Consider the following 16,601-nt stretch of genomic DNA (forward strand, 5'->3'; position numbering starts at 1 on the left):
TGGGTGTCTCAGTGGGTAAAAGCCTCTGCCTTTGGCTCAGGTCATGATCCCAGGGTCCTGGGAGAGCATCGGGCTCTCTGCTCAGTGGGGGGCCCCCACCCCCGCACCCGGACTGCCTCTCTGCCTACTTGTGATCTCTGTCAAATAAATAAATAAAATCTTTAAAAAAAAAAAAAAAGGACCTACGACAGAGTCATAACAGTGCTAGCCTTGATAACTGGGTGGAAAACAGGTCTTAGATAAACCCCATAGGCCAGGGGCGCCTGGGTGGTTCAGTTGTTAAGCATCTGCCTTTGGCTCAGGTCATGATCCTGGGTTCCTGGGATCCAGCCATGCATCAGACTCCCTGCTCAGCAAGAAGCCTGCTTCTCCCTCTCCCTCTGCTCCTCCCCCAACTCATGCTCGCTCTTTCTCTCAAATGAATAAATAAAATCTTAAAAAAAAAAAAAGAACGATAATGCTTCCACAGGGCTGCTTTGAGGGTTGACAGAATGTCAACGAAAGCAGTTTGTTTAGATGGGAGAGAGGGGTCCAGGGATGGGAAGCTGTGATACTTCTCAGGACGAGGGAGTGGCACACCTGAATGTGGGTGTGGCCAGAGAGGGGGAGCAGAAATCTGAGCGCGGGGCATGCACTCAGCTCTGGGGGTTTCAGGCTGGCAGGAGGGTCTCCGTCCCTCTGCCCGGACTCCCTGAGTCAATTGCTTGGGTCCTCATCCTTCCAATGACACAGTGGGTCTCAGAGCTCCCTGACAAATGGAGACAAAGCCATTCCTGCCAAGTGCTGATGGACTGTGGAGCTCAAGTGTCTGCCTCGCTCCTTGGCTGGGAGCCAGGACCCAGTCTGGAGCCTGTGGGAGGCAGAATAATGCCCTCCCCCATCTCTCCTGCCCCCAAGATGCCCCTGTCCTAATCCCTGGAGCTCCCGAATGGGTTACTTTACAGGGCTAAAGAGATTTTGCAGACGGGATTAAGTTAAAGACTTTGAGATGGGGGAGTCTCCTGGATGGTCCAGGGCCTCCCATAACCACAATGGGCTTCAGAGGATGGAAGAGGGAGGCAGAAGCATCAGGAAAGGAGATGAGGTGATGGAAGCAGAGGTCGGAGCGATGCACTTACTTGCTGGCTGCAAGGAGGTCCGGAGCGGGTATGGGATGTGGACAGCCTGGAAAGTTAAGGAAATAGATTCTCCTGAAAGGACACCGACCTGCCCATACCTTTAGCTTAGCGCAAGAAGACCCACTTCGACTGGTGACCTAAGAAACTATAGGATGGGGTGCCTGGGTAGCCATCGGCTGAGCATCCGACTCTTGGTTTCAGCTCAGGTCATGGTCTCAGGGTCCTGCAACTGAGCCCTGAGTGGGTCTCCACAGTGGGCGAGGAGTCTGCTTCTCCCTCCCCATCTGCTCTTCTCCCCGCTCACTCTCTCAAATAAATAAAACCTTAGTGGGGGGGAAGCTTTATAGGATAATACATTTGTGTTGTTTTAAGCCACTTCGTTTATGATAACAGGGTACAGCAGCCACGCGAAAGCAGAGAGCCTGCAGGCCAGGCATGGAAGACAGAGGCTTGACCACGAGAGTTGCTTTTACTCACTCTGAGCCTGAGAGGGGCTCTGGCAAGATCCCCCACTTCTCTCTGCCCCTGGAGCTCTGGGTGAGCTGCCCCAGGAGCAGGCCCTGGGAATGCCCCAGTGCTGTTCTGCTCTTATCTCCCTGCCTCTTCTCGAGTTTTGCTTCTTGTGACCCTGCCCATCTTGCAATGTGTCTTGGAGCAGACCCTTTCCCTTCAGTGGAAAAATTTCTCTACATGCAAAAGAAAGGCAGAGATGGGCTCTGAGACCCTATGGGGCCTCCCAGGCCTTGTATCATGAGTCAGCATTTCCAAGATGTGGGGGCCTGCTGAGAGCTCTCCTAAGATGCTTTTGAACTACCCTCCATTCCCAAGCCAGTTTTCTCCAGAGTCCTAACCAGTCTTTCCTGCTGCTACAAATGATGCACTTGTGCCCACAAGTTAAAAGATGGGGCGGGGGGGGACAATGCTTTATTGACTTGGCACCTATGAACAGGTGGCTACAGGCCCCCAGGGTTCTTTGCTGCTGCAAAGTGGGGGCTCTGTGGTGGGGGCAGCATAAATCAGAGATGCTGGTTCCAGCTGCTCGGAGGGGCCACTGTCCCTGCTTTGGCCCCTCCAGTCCCCTTGTCCAGCCAAGCACCATCTGAGTCTGGGCCCTCTTGGAGAAGGCCAGGGCAATGACCGGGGTTCTTCTGCAGCCCCAGACAGTCAAAGGTAAGAGCTGTGGGCCTCTCTTGCCTTCCCTCTTCTTGGAGAATCCCAATATGGGTGGGGGTAAGGGAGATACCCCATTTACAGAGAGCCCCTGAGCCTCCTGGACCAGGGTCCAGGAAGATGCTATAACAGGAGCCCCACCAAAGAAGAGAGTTAAGTCATTCCCTTCCCCCCATTTTATGTTTTGGCTGTGCAGAAAATGGGAGCTCTCACTGAACCGGGCCCATGGTAGTTGATGACAGGTGAGGTCACAAAGAAGGTTGATGGGTAGAGTCAGGCTCTAGGCTCCTCCAGGCAGGACCACACTGTCTGAGTGGGTTCTCTCCCAGGCAAGAGGAGGAAAGGGTAGGGTGAACTGAAGTTGTCACAGGAGGAGGGCTTCCTGGAGGAAGAGGGAGAAGCCACAGCAGGCTCCCAGAAGAGATGGTCTGCAGAACGGGCTGGGTCACAATGACCGGCACAGGACACTGGCATCCTCACTGTGGTCACAGTTGTGGGCATCCCAGCGTATGTGAGAACAGAGCAGAAGAGTACTCTCATCCCCTCGGCATTTGACATTGTCCAGGAGGATAGGGCCTCGGCCTTGGCCAAAGTGGGCCTCGCCGGGAGCTGCCAGGGCCTGGCCACAGCCCAGCTGGCGGCACAGGACAGTGGCTGCCCGCAGGTCCCAGGCGTCATCGCAAACAGTGCCCCACCGTTGCCCTAGGAAGAGTTCTACACGCCCCTCACATTGATGGGCTCCATTGACCAGACGCAGGTGCCCTGTGGAGACAAGGATCAGGGCTTGCAGGGGCTGGCCCATGCCAGGCCATGAAGGGGTAGACAGAAGAGGCAAATGGTGGTGGTCTGAGACACAGCATTGCTCTAGGGGCTGATGGATAACGGCAGACAAATCAGATTAAAATAGGATGGGCAGCAGTCCAGACTCAGTCTCTGGACTGGAAGAGCATGCCCAAGCCTTTGTGGGGTGCTGTGCACATCCCGAGTGCTCCATGTCTGTTCTTAGTCCTCTGTTCATAATCCCAGACCCTTAGCCCCAGCGCTGCTCTCTGGAGACTGAGATTGTGTCCCCTGAAGGTCATCATCTCCACTCACTCACAGGTTTAAAAGTGAATCCTTTCATTTCTCTCTTCAGGAAGGAGCCACATTCCCTTATTTTGGTTCCTGTCCCTAGGAATCCTGAAGATCGCTCCCTTGAAACCCCCCTACCTCTTTTTGGACACCATATCCCTATTAATGAAAACAGAGACTAGCCCAGAACAAAGATTATCAAACCTGGTGCAAATCTGTTGAGCTGTGTAACCTCAGGCTATGCTCTCCCTGGATTCTGGCCCTTCCTATCCTGATGCCTCTACTTCCATCTTTAGGGCTGTGAGCACCTACCGTCCCTTGGCCGAGGAGTGGGTACCCGGGTGGTCTCAGAACTATCCTGCTGGACTTGCAGTCCTAGCTCCTCTGGGCCTGGCTCAGCAAGGACAAAGAAAAAGAAAGAGGTGGCCATCACATTAGGGAACACGTTCCTTGAGGCCAGGTTACCTCCCGGCCTCCCAAGGGAAGCCTGATTTAGGGGTAGAGAAAAGTCCTGAAGGACAACTGCTCTCTGCCACTTGGATCAGAAATGGGGTTTGCTGGGCCGCCTGGGAGGCTCAGTCGGACTCTCGGTTTCCACTGGGGTCAGGATCTCAGGGTCGTGGTGGGTCTCCCCACTCTCTCTCCCCTCTGCCCGTTCCCCCCCTGCTCATGCTCTCTCTCTCTCAAATCAATAAATGAGAATTGTTTTTCTTTTACCCTGGGACCCAAAGCAGAAGCCTTTGAAGCTACCCCTTTGCGGCCAAAGCTATTAGGCCCAGAGCACCAAAGGAGGGTGAAGTTATCAATTTCCACCCCAATCAATGAACAGAAGCATTTAAAAATAGGTCAGACTCTACAAACACCCCTTTCCACTGATTCCTCCCGAAGGTCAGACGCTTGCTCCCAGAAGGCTGATGAACTCTCTCTGCTTACTAGAGCTTTGTGGGCCCTTGACTCAGCAGAGCCAAAGTACCGCGGCCCCTGCCTTAACACAGATTTCCAGACTTTGTCCGGGGCTTCCCGCCTCTCACCTCCGGCCCGCCCCTCCCTGCCGCAGAGCGCACGCCCTCACCAAGCCCCACCCCACTCCCACTGCAGAGGGCGCTCCCTTCCCGGCTCCGCCCGCGCCGCGCAGCCGCAGAGCGCGTCCATGGTCGGGCTCCGCCTCCCTCTGCGCAGTGCGCGCGTCCTCTCCGGTCCCGCTCACGCTGCCGTGCCGCAGAGAGTCCCCACGCCTGACCCACGCCCATTCTCTACAGCCCGCCTAGTCCCGCCTGCGCTGCAGTACGCGCCTGCGCGCGGCCCCGCCCATTCCGCGGAGGCCGTGCTGCGCGGCCCCGCCCGCGCCGAAGTACGTGCCTCTGCTCGGTCCCGCGGCGGCCTTACCTGAGCAGAGCGCCCCGGCGTCTTCGTGGTGGCCGCAGTTGTGCTGACCCCAGCCCAGGTGAAAGCAGTCGCTCAGGCGGGCCTCCGTTCCGGCGCAGCCCACGTTGTCCAGCAGCACCGGGCCGCGCCCGTAGCCGAAGTGGCCCAGGCCGGTGGCGCCCAACGCAGGCCCACAACCCGCCTCGCGGCAGGCCACGCGTGCATCCGCGAAGTCCCAGTCATCGTCGCACACGGTACCCCAGCCCCCGGCGTACATCACCTCCACGCGGCCGCGGCACGGGCCCGGGCCGCCCACCAGCCGCAGCCGCCCGCCTGCGGGGCGCACAGGCCCGCGGGCATAGGGGCTGGGCTGCGGCCTCTGGCTTCCAGAGCCCCAGCCCCACCGTCGCCCACCTTCCCCAGAACCCTGGCCCTGCCACTTACTTTTCTTCCCCGCGGCCCAGGTAGCGGTGGTGAACAGTGCCATCTCCCTGGAAGGCAGGGCACCAACTCCTGTAGCTGCAGAGACAGGGTATCTAGAGCACTTGAAGGGGACAAAGAGGCCTTCTGGCCTGCAGCAGGGCACAGGGATGCCTACGAGATCCCCCGGCTGCACCACACCTGTACCCCACACAGCTTCAATCCTAGTGTCGCCATGTCGGTCATCTGTGGTGCTTGGGAAACTTAACTGGAATGAACAGAATCCTATTTCCAGGCATTATCCTAATTTCGATCCTAATGATAGTTCCAGACCAAATTCCAAATGTGCAGGCAGCCTGCGTTCGACCTTCAGCTCAACCCTCTCAAGGCCACTCCATTGCCAACCTCAGCACCCACCCAAATGTTACCTCAGAGCTTCAAAGCAATCCCTTACTGTCTCCTCCCACCTTGCTGAACTTTCCAGAGCTCTGGATTTCATCCTTGCTTCATCTGCTCCTCGTTCTCTCACCCACCTCTTCACCATCTGGCCAAAAGACCTGGTCGGGGTGCCAGGGCCCCCTTCTAGTAGATCCAGAACAGCCTTTCTAATTCCCAGCCCTGCCTACCTTGCCCCTACCATTCCAGCCTGGAAGGCTGGGCTCCTTACCTTCTGGCTCCGTGTGCCAGGCCCAGTCCTCTCTTGTGGCCAAGGGTGGTAGTACTGTGAGAGTCGGGAGGCCCAGCACTAGAGCAGGAGAGAAGGGAGCAGGGTCAGAGGCCAAGGTTCCTGGTCAGCCTTGGGCTGTCAGGGGAGAATGGGAGGGTGTCCCTGGAGAAGACAAAAGATTTTACTTCCAGTAAAAAGCCCAGTGGGGCTCAACCCCCCTGGGGTCCAAGGAGGTCTGCCCTGCTTGACCGTGTATGTAATTTACTTGGGGTGCCCTGTTGTACATTCCACTGTTTATAAGGAGCTTGCAAAACAAGATTCACTCCCATATTAAAGACAAAATAGGACTAGAAAGAGCAAGGGTCATGCTGGAGACTGGGCAGCAAGGTTAGCTGTGGCTTTGCCCGGGTTCGGTATATGAACATGGGTCAGGCTTTGCCTCAAGGGGCCTACGCTCTCCCATCTGTAAACCAGAATGAGGGCCCCTGGTTTGCCGTGAGACATGGGCAAACAATTTGTATCTTGTAGACTGGAGTACAGCTGTGAAGTGCCATTACTGGTCCTATTCTTTTTTTTTTTTTTAAAGATTTTATTTATTTATTTATTTGACAGATAGAGATCACAAGTAGGCAGAGAGGCAGGTGGGGGGGGGGGGCGGGGAGCAGGTTCCCTGCTGAGCAGAAAGCCCCACCGGGGGCTCTATCCCAGGACCCGGGGATCATGACCTGAGCCAAAGGCAGAGGCTTAACCCACTGAGCCACTCAGGCGCCCCTGGTCCTATTATTCTTATTTCCTCAAAAAACTCTTAAAATGGGAGAAGGACCAGGTGGTATTGCTGGTATTATAATGCTATTATAAGAGCATCCAGAATCTGGATACATCGCTGGACTACAGTGAGAGAATTCAGGAGTATCTCTGGTGCAATTCTTCTTTTTTTTTTTTTTTTAAGATTTTATTTATTTATTTGACAGAGAGAGAGATCGCAAGTAGACGGAGAGGCAGGCAGAGAGAGAGAGAGAGGGAAGCAGGCTCCCCGCTGAGCAGAGAGCCCAATGCGGGACTCGATCCCAGGACCCCGAGATCACGACCTGGGCTGAAGGCAGCGGCTTAACCCACTGAGCCACCCAGGCACCCACTCTCTGGTGCAATTCTAGAGTAATATTACTTTACTCTTTAGTATTCCATGAAGAGTACCTAGAAATTGCTAGAAAATTCCTGGGGCATTCTTGGGGTGCTGCTAGATAATTCTGGAGCATTGCTGGCACAATACTGTGAAACCTACCACAAAGACTTACGGAGGCACTACTAGAGCAGTACTGAGACGGACATTAAAGGTAATTTCGGAGTCTTCCTGGAAAGCACCAGGGAGCATTGAGGCACCTCGACCCCAGCCTTCCCCCGGCCCGCCCCGTCCCCGTCCCGGTCCCCGCCCGGAGTCCGCCCCCGCGCCCAGTCCGCACCTGCGCAGAGCGCGCCGGCGTCCTCATGGTGGCCGCAGTTATGCACACCCCAGCCCAGGCTTAGGCAGGCTGCCAGGCGGGACTCCCCGCCTTCGCAGTGTACGTTGTCCAGCAGGATGTGCCCCGTGCCATAGCCGAAGAAGGCGTTGGTGGTGGCGGCCAGGGCGGCCCCACAGCCCAGCTGGCGGCAGACCACGGCAGCATCCGGCAGCCCCCAGTCGTCGTCGCACACGGTGCCCCACAGGCCGCCGTGCAGGATCTCCACCCTGCCCTGACACGGGCCCGTGCCCCCCACCAGGCGCACGCTGCCCTCACCTGGTGGGGGGGGTGGGGACAGGGCGCATCTCCCACAGGGCTCTGCCTCCCTCACCATCAGTGCACCTGACCCGACGCGCCCACAGTGCCTCAGGCCCCGCACGTACCCACAGTGCATGGTGCCCCAGGACCCAAAACCAAGGAGGAGCTGTTCACCCAGTTACCCCAGGGCACTGCCTCCTCACAGTCCCAGATTGGGGGAGGTTTGTGGGATCGGGACAGACTGGCTTTGCGTGTGTCATTTCCTGCCTAAAACCAACCTTCCTAGCCCTGGTCCATGCGCTTCTAAGCAATCCTAACCCTATAGCATATGCTGTTTCCTCACTTACTACTTCAGTGAAAGCCGCCTCACCTTTCCAGGTGCATTGCCAACAACTCTTCCTCTAGGAAGCCCTCCTTGATCTCCGATAGATGAGACCCACTTCCTCCTCTGGACTTGTTGCCTGTTTATCTGTCCATCCTTTAGGGCACTTTCCATTTTCTTGCTCTACATCATTACCCACGTTTCTGTACATATCTGACTTTCCCATCGCATTAAGCTCTGGTATTCAGCTCTTTCACTAAACTTGTGCTATTTTTACTCATCCCACGGGAATGGATTCCTCTCTCCCTCTCCAGCCTGTGAGCAGCCTGGGGGGCTGCGAGGGGCTGGATGGGGAGGGAATGACTCAGCTCACCCAGTGGTTATCCCTCTCTTCCCACCATCAAGGGTAGATATGGGAGACTCCCCTTGGGGTTCTTAAGGCCCAGGTGATCCCCCATGTTGCCCTTACTTACCTTTCCCATGCTGGGGAGTTGTAGGGGGCACCCTACTCGTGAACACTTTCCTTGTTGGAGGCTGCGTGGGCAAGAATTCTGGGAAGGAAGCAGGGTGGGAGGGAGGAGGATACATGGATCTTTCTGTTCTTCATCCTCACACCCACGGTTGTCTGAGCAGCAGGGCATGGACCCCTAAGGTACCTGCCATAGGGCCTCTGGCCACACAAAGGGTCAAAGCCAGGAACCCTGGGGTATGAGAGGAGAAGGGGCCCCCTGAGTCCAGAAAGCCATAGCTTCAGATGACTTCTTAGAGCAACATCCCATTACTTGAGAACATACTGGAAACGCAAATTTCCAGGCCCCACCCCAGACCTGCAGAATCAGAAACCCACGGTCTGTGTTTTAATGAGCCCACCAGGTGATTTTCTTGGAAAACTAGAACCCTTACTCTCAAGGTCAATGCCTCTCAGAGATTTCTGCTGCAGTTCCACAGCAAATGGACCTCGCTGCCAGCACTGACCCCACTTGTTTGATTTAAAAAATGGGAGAGGCCTCTGCTGGAACCATCAAAGCCCTACACAGAAACAAGAACGCTGGTTCTCCTTCAGCCAAGATCACACCATGAAGCGGAAGGACCACTGGGACGCTGACAACCAGGACTAGCCAATGCCACCCCTGATGTGGCCTCCCGCGTGGAAGTCCCTTCATTCATCCTGCCTGCAGCCCTGCTGCCTGCCCTCCCTGGCCACAGGTCTCTGCTTACCATCGCATAGGACAGCCACGTCTTCGTAGTGGAAGCAATTGTGGACGCCCCAGCCTTGGCTGCGGCACTGGCTCAGCGAGGCTTCCTGCCCGCCACACTCCACGTTGTCCAGCAGGATGGGGCCTCGGCCTTGGCCGAAGGCTAGGGGCCGCGGCACGGGCAGCGCCAGGCCGCAGCCCAGCTGTCGACACACCACGTTGGCATCCACCACATCCCAGTCATCATCACAGACACTGCCCCAGGAGCTGCTGTGCAAGACCTCCAGGCGCCCCCGGCAACGGCTCGGGCCCCCCACCAGCCTCAGCTCTGTGGAGAGGGTTGAGCTGGCACCAGAGGGATCGCAGGGCCTGATGGGCAGGACTCCCACCTTGCTGTGAAGCTGTGGGATCCTGAGGATCAGTCCCTTTGGGGCCTCATTTCTCCCTCTCGGTCCAATGGGGAGACCAGCGCAATCCATTTGGGGGCCTCTAGAGTTACGGTGGGCTGGTTAGTCATCACTCCCCGAGGATCTGTTTTAGCCTCTGAGTATGTGGGGGCAGGGCAGGGTGTGGGCAGGAGGGGCAGAGACACCTACCTGGAAAGGGCAGTGGGGCGGGCTGTAGGGCACCGGCTGAAACAGAACGAGGAGGAGCATTGGCCCCTCTACACCCTCCCCGGGACTCCTGGCCCTGGGGACACAGCCTCCCCCCCAACTCCCCACTGCCATCCTTACCACCACCCCCCTCCTCTTCACTTCCCCTGCCTTCTCCAAGCTTCTCCTCTCTCTCCCCGCGACTGCCCCAGTGGGCCTTCTTGCTTCACCCATCTCCCGTCACCCCAGAGAGATCTGCCTGAAACAGGGGTCTTTTTATCTCCCTCTACTGCAAGACTCCACATTTCCCGCAGGAGTCCCCGACCCTGAGCTTTCTCTGCAAAGCCTTCTAGTACCTTCTGACCAGCTTCCCCTGACTTTTTTTTAAATTATATTTTTAAATGAAATTTAAATTTTTATAAATTTTTTAAGTAATCTTGACCCAAAGTGGGGCTGGAACTCACAACCCCGAGATCAAGAGTCACACGCTATACCTGCTGAGCCAACCAGGCCCCCAGCATCCCCCCACCTCCGACTTCTTTATATCCCATCAGTCTTATCTCTGGGTCTTCAACCCTGCAGTGTCCTCTGCTTGAACAGTTCTGCTCATTACAGCCCTGCAGCTCCTTCCAGATACAGCTTGGAACCCCCTCCTCCGGGAAGCCTTCCTGGAGCCCTCAGCTAGAAGTGCTCTCGGTTTCCTCCAAACCCCTGGTCACCAGCTACATGCCCCTTTCTGGGCCTTCTGCCTGGTGATGTGGCTGTGCCAGTCTCATCTCGGTGTTTCCCGGCCCCACCCCTTCGCCCCCCCCCCGCCCCAAGCCATGGTCACTAGCTCTGCCTTAAGTGCTTTTGGGATTCATTAGGATATCCCCCAAAACATTTACCTATACAAGACCTTCTGCTTGAACCCTCATGTCTGTATACACCAGGCACTGTGCTCATTTTATGTGCCTGGCTCACTAAACCACTAAGATGACGTATGAGGTGGTGGGTAGGGTTGTGCACATGGGGAAGGTCAGGTTTCATGAGTTTAGGCAACTCGCTCAAGGCCATACAGTGAACAGGGAGTAGAGCTGGGATTCCAACCCAGACGGGCACACTCTTCTTCACCACACAATTCTGGGCACATGGCCTGAGAGGCGGGGAGGTAAGCAGGGAAACTGTCCTGGCATGGGAAATGGAAAACCCCTAACAGCTCCTCGCTTGCATGCAGGGTATTATAGGTCCCAGACACGTTCATGTACGTTACTTCATATAATCCTTACAACAGTGCTCCGAGGTGTGTACTACTGTACCCATTTTACAGATGAAGAAACTGAGACTGAGTTTCTTCCTTTCTCAAGTTAGGATCATCTCTAGGATCAACCCTGCCTTTCGAATAGCCACTGCTGAGCCCACTCCTGTCCCTCCTTCCCTATTTCCAATGTCCCCTACCTGCCCAGAGTCTGTGTAGGCTGAGCCCTCACCTCCAGCACTGAGCCCTCCATTTCCCCAATGAGGACCCTTAACTCAACCCTGAACAAGTGTCAGCTGGAAAGAACTTCGGAAACCACCTCACTGACAAATCACAGCTGGGAAAACCCGAGAGCCAGAAAGGGGACAGGTCAGGAGTTAGGGGAGGGCACTCACCCAGGGGCAAGAGGAGGAGGAAGGACAGGGCTGGGGGTAGGGGTAAAGGGGAGTTGCTCCTGTCTCCTGGCCTCCAACCCCTGCTCCTCTCTGTCCGCTGGGGATCAATTCGCATCTCTGCTTCCGGGAGCATCCAGCCAGGGGATGGCCTTTCGGAGGGTCCCATCAAGGGGCGGTGGAGAAGTCACAGCTGAAACATCTGGAATTAAAGATCCCCAGTCACTTCCAGCTGGAAGGGGCCCAGCGAGAGCTTCAGCGGGATGTGACATTTCTGCTTGCATCTGGCATTCTGAGTGGAGACAGGAGCAGGGGCAATGGCGGAGACCACTGGAAAGGACAGGAGAGAGCACAGGACTCTAGTGAGCAGGTAGGTCTGGCAGGAGTGGAGGGTGTGTGAGAGCAAGTGGGAGGAGGCAAAGCTGGAGGGTTGCCTGGTCCCAGGCCAACATGGGCCTGGAGGTCTTGCAGAGGGCTCAGCACATCCCAAAGCCCGGTGTTGGTGCCACGGGTGGTAATCCACATAATTTTAGTGGGTGATAAAAGGATGTTTACTCTATTCTTTTCCTTTTCTTCTTTCTTTCTTTCAACAGTGCTTTCTATTTATGCCAAAGGCTTCTGGTTTTCCATTTACTTGGAGCAATATAAAGTTTCTCTTTAGAGTTAATTTAAAGGGACGCTTGGCTCAGTCGGTTAAGAGTCTGCCTTCAGCTCAGGTCATGATCCCGGGGTCCTGGGATCGAGCCCGGCCTTGGGCTCCCTGCTCAGCGGGGAGCCTGCTTCTCCCTCTCTCACTCCCCCTGCATGTGCACTCTCTCTGTCTCTCTCTGATAAATAAATAAAAAATATCTTTGAAATATATATATAAGTGTAAATAATAAAGTTAATTTAAGTAAGAAGAAATGAGTCAAATTAAGGGGGGGGGAAATCAAGGAAACATGGTTCCCATGACTCTCAAATATGCCAAAATGGGGAAGGGGTGGGAGACTAAATGCCACGTGGGATGTTCTATCCCTCTGGAGTAGGAAGCCCTTGAAGACGCTTGTTTAAGTTTTGGATTGAGGGGGTGCCTGGGTGGCTCAGCAGGTTAAAGCCTCTACCTTTTGGCTCAGGTCATGATCTTAGGGTCCTGGGATCGAGCCCCGCATCAGGCTCTCTGCTCAGCAGGGAGCCTGCTTCCTCCTCTCTCTCTGCCTGCCTCTCTGCCTGCTTGTGATCTCTGTCAAATAAATAAATTAAAAAAAAATCTTAAAAAAAAATTTTGGGGGACGCCTGGGTGGCTCAGTTGGTTGAGTGGCTGCCTTCGGCTCAGGTCATGATCCCAGTGTCCTGGGATCGAGTCCCACATCGGGCTCCTTGCTCAGCGGGAAGCCTGCTTCTCCCTCTGCCTCTGCCTGCCATTCTATCTGCCTGTGCTCACTCTTGCTCTCTCTCTCTGACAAATAAATAAAATCTTTAAAAAAAAATTTTTTTTTGGATTGAGGAGGGGCTCCTGGCTGGCTCAATTGGAAGAGCTCGTGACTTGTGATCTCAGGGTCATGAGTTTGAGCCCCATGTTGGGTGCAGCGATGACTTAAAAATAAGTAAATAAATTTGTGCGGGGGTTGTCTGGGCAGCTCAGTCAGTTAAGCCTCTGTTGATTTCAGCTCAGGTCCTGGTCTCAGGGTCATGGGATCGAGTCCCACGTCAGGCTCTATGCTCAGCGCAGTGTCCTTGTCCCTCTCCCCATCCCCTCTCAAGAAGATGAGTGGACAAAACCTTAAATAAATAAATAAATTTTGGATCGAGGTATACAAGCCCCAAAGTGCATAAATTGGACGTGTAGTGCTCAGCGAACATTTGCCCCATGTAAGTGGCGTCCCGGTGAGACCCCATGTCCCCCTTCCTGGCAGACCTTCTGCAGGAGTCTGATACAGTGCCTGGACAGCAGTGGGATGGTTTGTATGGGGGAGATGGGAGTCTGGTTTAGTGGACGGGTCTGAGATGTACTGAGAGGGAGATACCTCCCAGCGGGAGAGAGCCCCCCTCTCCCCCTGGCTTGGCCTCCGTCCTGGCATACAAACAGTCTGGTTGGGGAAGGACTGAAAACCTATCTGCATGTGGGCACGGGGTTTTCAATGCTCCATTCATGGGGCCCAGGACAGCCCCCAGTGGAATAATCAGCTTTTGTCCTCCCTCTGCCTGACCTGGGAACAGCTGGGAGATGGGGAGTAGAGGACTGGAGGAGGGGCAGCCATGGGCCAATCTTTGCTGAGGGGCTCCATAGTGATCGGGGCCTGGCCCTGCCTCACCTCCGGGACCCCAGGTGGAAGTGAGGCTTAACTGTTCCCTGCCCTCCGTGAACTGTGACTCTCTGAAGCTCTCACACTCCCTCCCCTCCCTTTATTAGTGCACCTTTTACCTTTATAGCTTCGGGGGGGGGGCAGGCAGCATAACTCAATGCTCATCTCTACACCTACTAGCTGTGTGCCCTCACTGTCCTCATCTGTGAAATGGACTTAGGAATACACTTTGCTCCAACCATTGTTGCTGGGTTAAAGGAGCTAAAGTTTATAAAAGGTTTAGCCCAATGCCCGGCCCACCCTACACTTGGTACCTATTTTACTGTTACTACTCTCTGTGGACCTTTGAGGGCAGAGGCAAGATCTTATCCAACGGCAGCATCTGGCACAGGGTGGGTACTTGAGAAATGTTTGTTGAATGACTGAGTGACGTTTAGGGCTGCAGAATCATAGAATGAAGCTGTCCAAAGGGGCCTGGGAGATCATCAAGGGTAATTCCACGTCTGACCAGTAGAAAACTTGCCATTCTCTCTCTCTCTCTCTCTCTCTCTCTCTCTCTCTCACACACACACACACATACACACACACACACACACACACACACACACACACACCAGCAAAAGTGAAGTATTCATACCTGGGGGAATGGTCTAGGCTCTTTCTGTCCCCTCTTCCACAGTCTTTCCAAGGTCAAATTTCAAATCACTTTTTCTGCCCCCAGGAGTTTAGGAGGGGGAAGGATCCCCCAAAAGCAAATCAACACAGACCTTTTTTCTTCTTTTCTTTCCAGAGCTGGAAGGTGAGCAGAGGCAAAGTCCCCGTCCATGGAGCTGGCTGGTGGCCCCAGCCTGTCCCCACCCGACCTCGGGGGCAGAGGGAGGCAAAGGGAGAGTGGAGGTGACCCGCACGGTCTGGAGCAGCCCCAGAGAAGGGGCACCCAGGCAGAGGAGGAGCTCCGGGGTGGGGGGACAGGCGTGGACTCTCAGGGCCAGGCAGCCCCTCCTTCCCCTTCCTCCTACCCCAGGGCTCGGGTTTCAGAAAGGCAGCTCAGCCAAGCGTCCCTGAGCTCCTGCAACAGGCCTGATCCAGCCCTGACTCCGGTTGCCCCAGGGAGTCCCCTCCATCGAGCCCTGACCCACGTCCTGCGGTGGGGTTGGAAACATGGCCCCAGAGTGTGTGCGGTGGGCTCTCCATGCAGGTAGGGCCTCTGATCTCGCTGCTCGTTTTGCCTTCCTGTTAGTCCCTTGACTCCTGGTGCCTTTTGAGCTTTGAGGCTTTTCTAGTTATCGGTGACGGGAACAGGCATGTGGCTTCTATAGCTTGAGGCTTCCATAATGCTTTGCTGGAACTGTACACCTTCCCTCCTGAACCACAAACTCTCAAAGCCAGAGCGCCCCCGCAGGGCACTTCCCCAACCTGGCTGTGCACCCACATCCGCCCCGGGGAAGCGGGGGGCTCCTTAAAAATATATACAAATTCCTGCCCCCACCATTCTGCTATGGACATTCACAGATAGGGTCCCCCAAAAGTGTACTTCTGAAAAGCTCCTGGGGATCAAACGTGTTTGGGGATCAGGGGTTTCGTTCAAACCGTTTATCCTGCAGGTGGGAAGACGAGGCTAAGAGAGGAAAACGGAAACACAGCCCAGGCTCCAGGAAGGGCTTAATTTCCTGGCTCTGGGGCCTGATCCTGCTTCCCATCTCTCAGAGAAAGAGAAAACTCTCTGCAGGGAGGTCTGCCGTCACCCTGCTCCCAAATCTATTCGCCCTCGTGTGTCTGCACCCAGCCCTCCTTCCCTCCTGGCTCTTTCTTCCTCCCCTGGCCTGACCAAACGGCTCCCCCGCAGTCCAGACCCCGGTCCTTCTGCCTCATCAAGGACCTCCCTCTCTCCATCTGTGCATCTTCTCCCCCATATTCAGCTGCTCTTTCCCAACTGGATGCTTCACACAGGGCATCTGAGCATCCTCTGGTCTCTGTCATGAAAAGCAAGTGACAGCGGCTCCTAGGTGGCTCAGTGGGTTAAAGCCTCTGCCTTTGGCTCAGGTCATGGTCTCAGGGTCCTGGGATGAAGCCCTGCATCAGGCTCTCTGCTCAGCAGGGAGCCTGCTTCCCCCACCCTCTCTCTGCACTGCTGCTCTGCCTACTTGTGATCTCTGTCTGTCAAATAAATAAATAAAATCTTAAAAAAAAAAAAGAAAAGAAAAGCAAGTGACAGAAAACCCTTTCAACCTGTGGTTGGTAGGTCCTCAGGGTAGAAATGGTCAGGCCCTAGTTTTCGTGTCTGTCCCTGGCTGGAGGATGCCCCAGGAGTGACACCTTGGCTCTGATGCTCTAGCCTTAGAAGGTGCTGGAACTAGAGGCTGCCCGTTGCCTGAGCTCCTCACGGTTCATCAGCAAGTTCTTTCTAGCAGGGAGATCGGAGTAGGCAAGCATTGGCATGAGTGCAGCCAGGAGACACCGCGGGCCCCCCTCCTGCAGCCGGTGCGCCATCCTTCTCCTCCCCATCACAGCCAGACTCCACAAAAATGCTGCACGCACACGCATGTCCACCTGCTTACCTCTCTCCAGGCCTGGCTTGCTCTGGTCTGCCTTCGGTGCTCACCACTCCGCTGAAGCAACTCTTCCTAAGGTCACCAGTGACCTCTGTGCCCTGAGATCCCAGGGAAGATTTTTATTCCTTGTTTTAGTTAGAATAGGAGCTCTGGGGGTGTCTGGGTGGCTCAGTCAGTTACGCATCTGCCTTTGGTTCTGGTCATGGTCTCAGGGTTCTAGAATTGAGCCCCACGTCAGGCTCCCTGCTCAGTGGGGAGCTTGCTTCTCCCTCTCCCTCTGCTGTACTCCCTGTGGTCCTCTCTCCCTGTTAAATAAATAAATAAGTCTTTAAAAATGAAATTAAATGGATAAATCCATAAAAGTGGGGCACCTGGCTGGCTCAGTTAAAAGAACACGTGACTTTTTTTTTTTTAAGTACTGTAGATTTTCAAAACATCCTATCACCTAGAGGTTGAACA

General features: G+C 55.0%; 1 protein-coding gene across 7 annotated transcripts; it reads right to left on the minus strand.

Moving 5' to 3' along the window:
* Positions 1-1,505: 1,505 nt before the first annotated feature.
* SSC4D (scavenger receptor cysteine rich family member with 4 domains) lies at positions 1,506-16,251 on the minus strand. 7 transcript variants are annotated; one of them, XM_047714137.1, is made up of 13 exons: positions 16,149-16,229; positions 14,228-14,382; positions 11,312-11,510; positions 9,683-9,718; positions 9,109-9,414; positions 8,547-8,591; positions 8,364-8,441; positions 7,272-7,586; positions 5,812-5,889; positions 5,169-5,243; positions 4,746-5,057; positions 3,672-3,749; positions 1,506-3,050 (listed from the first exon to the last, which is right to left on the minus strand). In XM_047714137.1, exons 3-13 carry the CDS (start codon positions 11,475-11,477, stop codon positions 2,734-2,736), a joined length of 1,806 nt encoding a protein of 601 aa, XP_047570093.1. In that variant the 5' UTR covers positions 11,478-11,510; positions 14,228-14,382; positions 16,149-16,229; the 3' UTR covers positions 1,506-2,733. The 7 variants fall into 7 exon arrangements, with proteins under 7 accessions (XP_047570093.1, XP_047570095.1, XP_047570094.1 ...); XM_047714139.1 differs by lacking the exon at positions 14,228-14,382 and having other exon boundaries at positions 16,149-16,251; XM_047714138.1 differs by lacking the exon at positions 16,149-16,229 and having other exon boundaries at positions 14,358-14,549.
* Between the last annotated feature and the right edge of the window lie 350 nt (positions 16,252-16,601).

The sequence above is a fragment of the Lutra lutra genome, chromosome 18 (genome assembly GCF_902655055.1).
Source record: "Lutra lutra chromosome 18, mLutLut1.2, whole genome shotgun sequence".
Taxonomy (NCBI): Eukaryota; Metazoa; Chordata; class Mammalia; order Carnivora; family Mustelidae; genus Lutra; species Lutra lutra.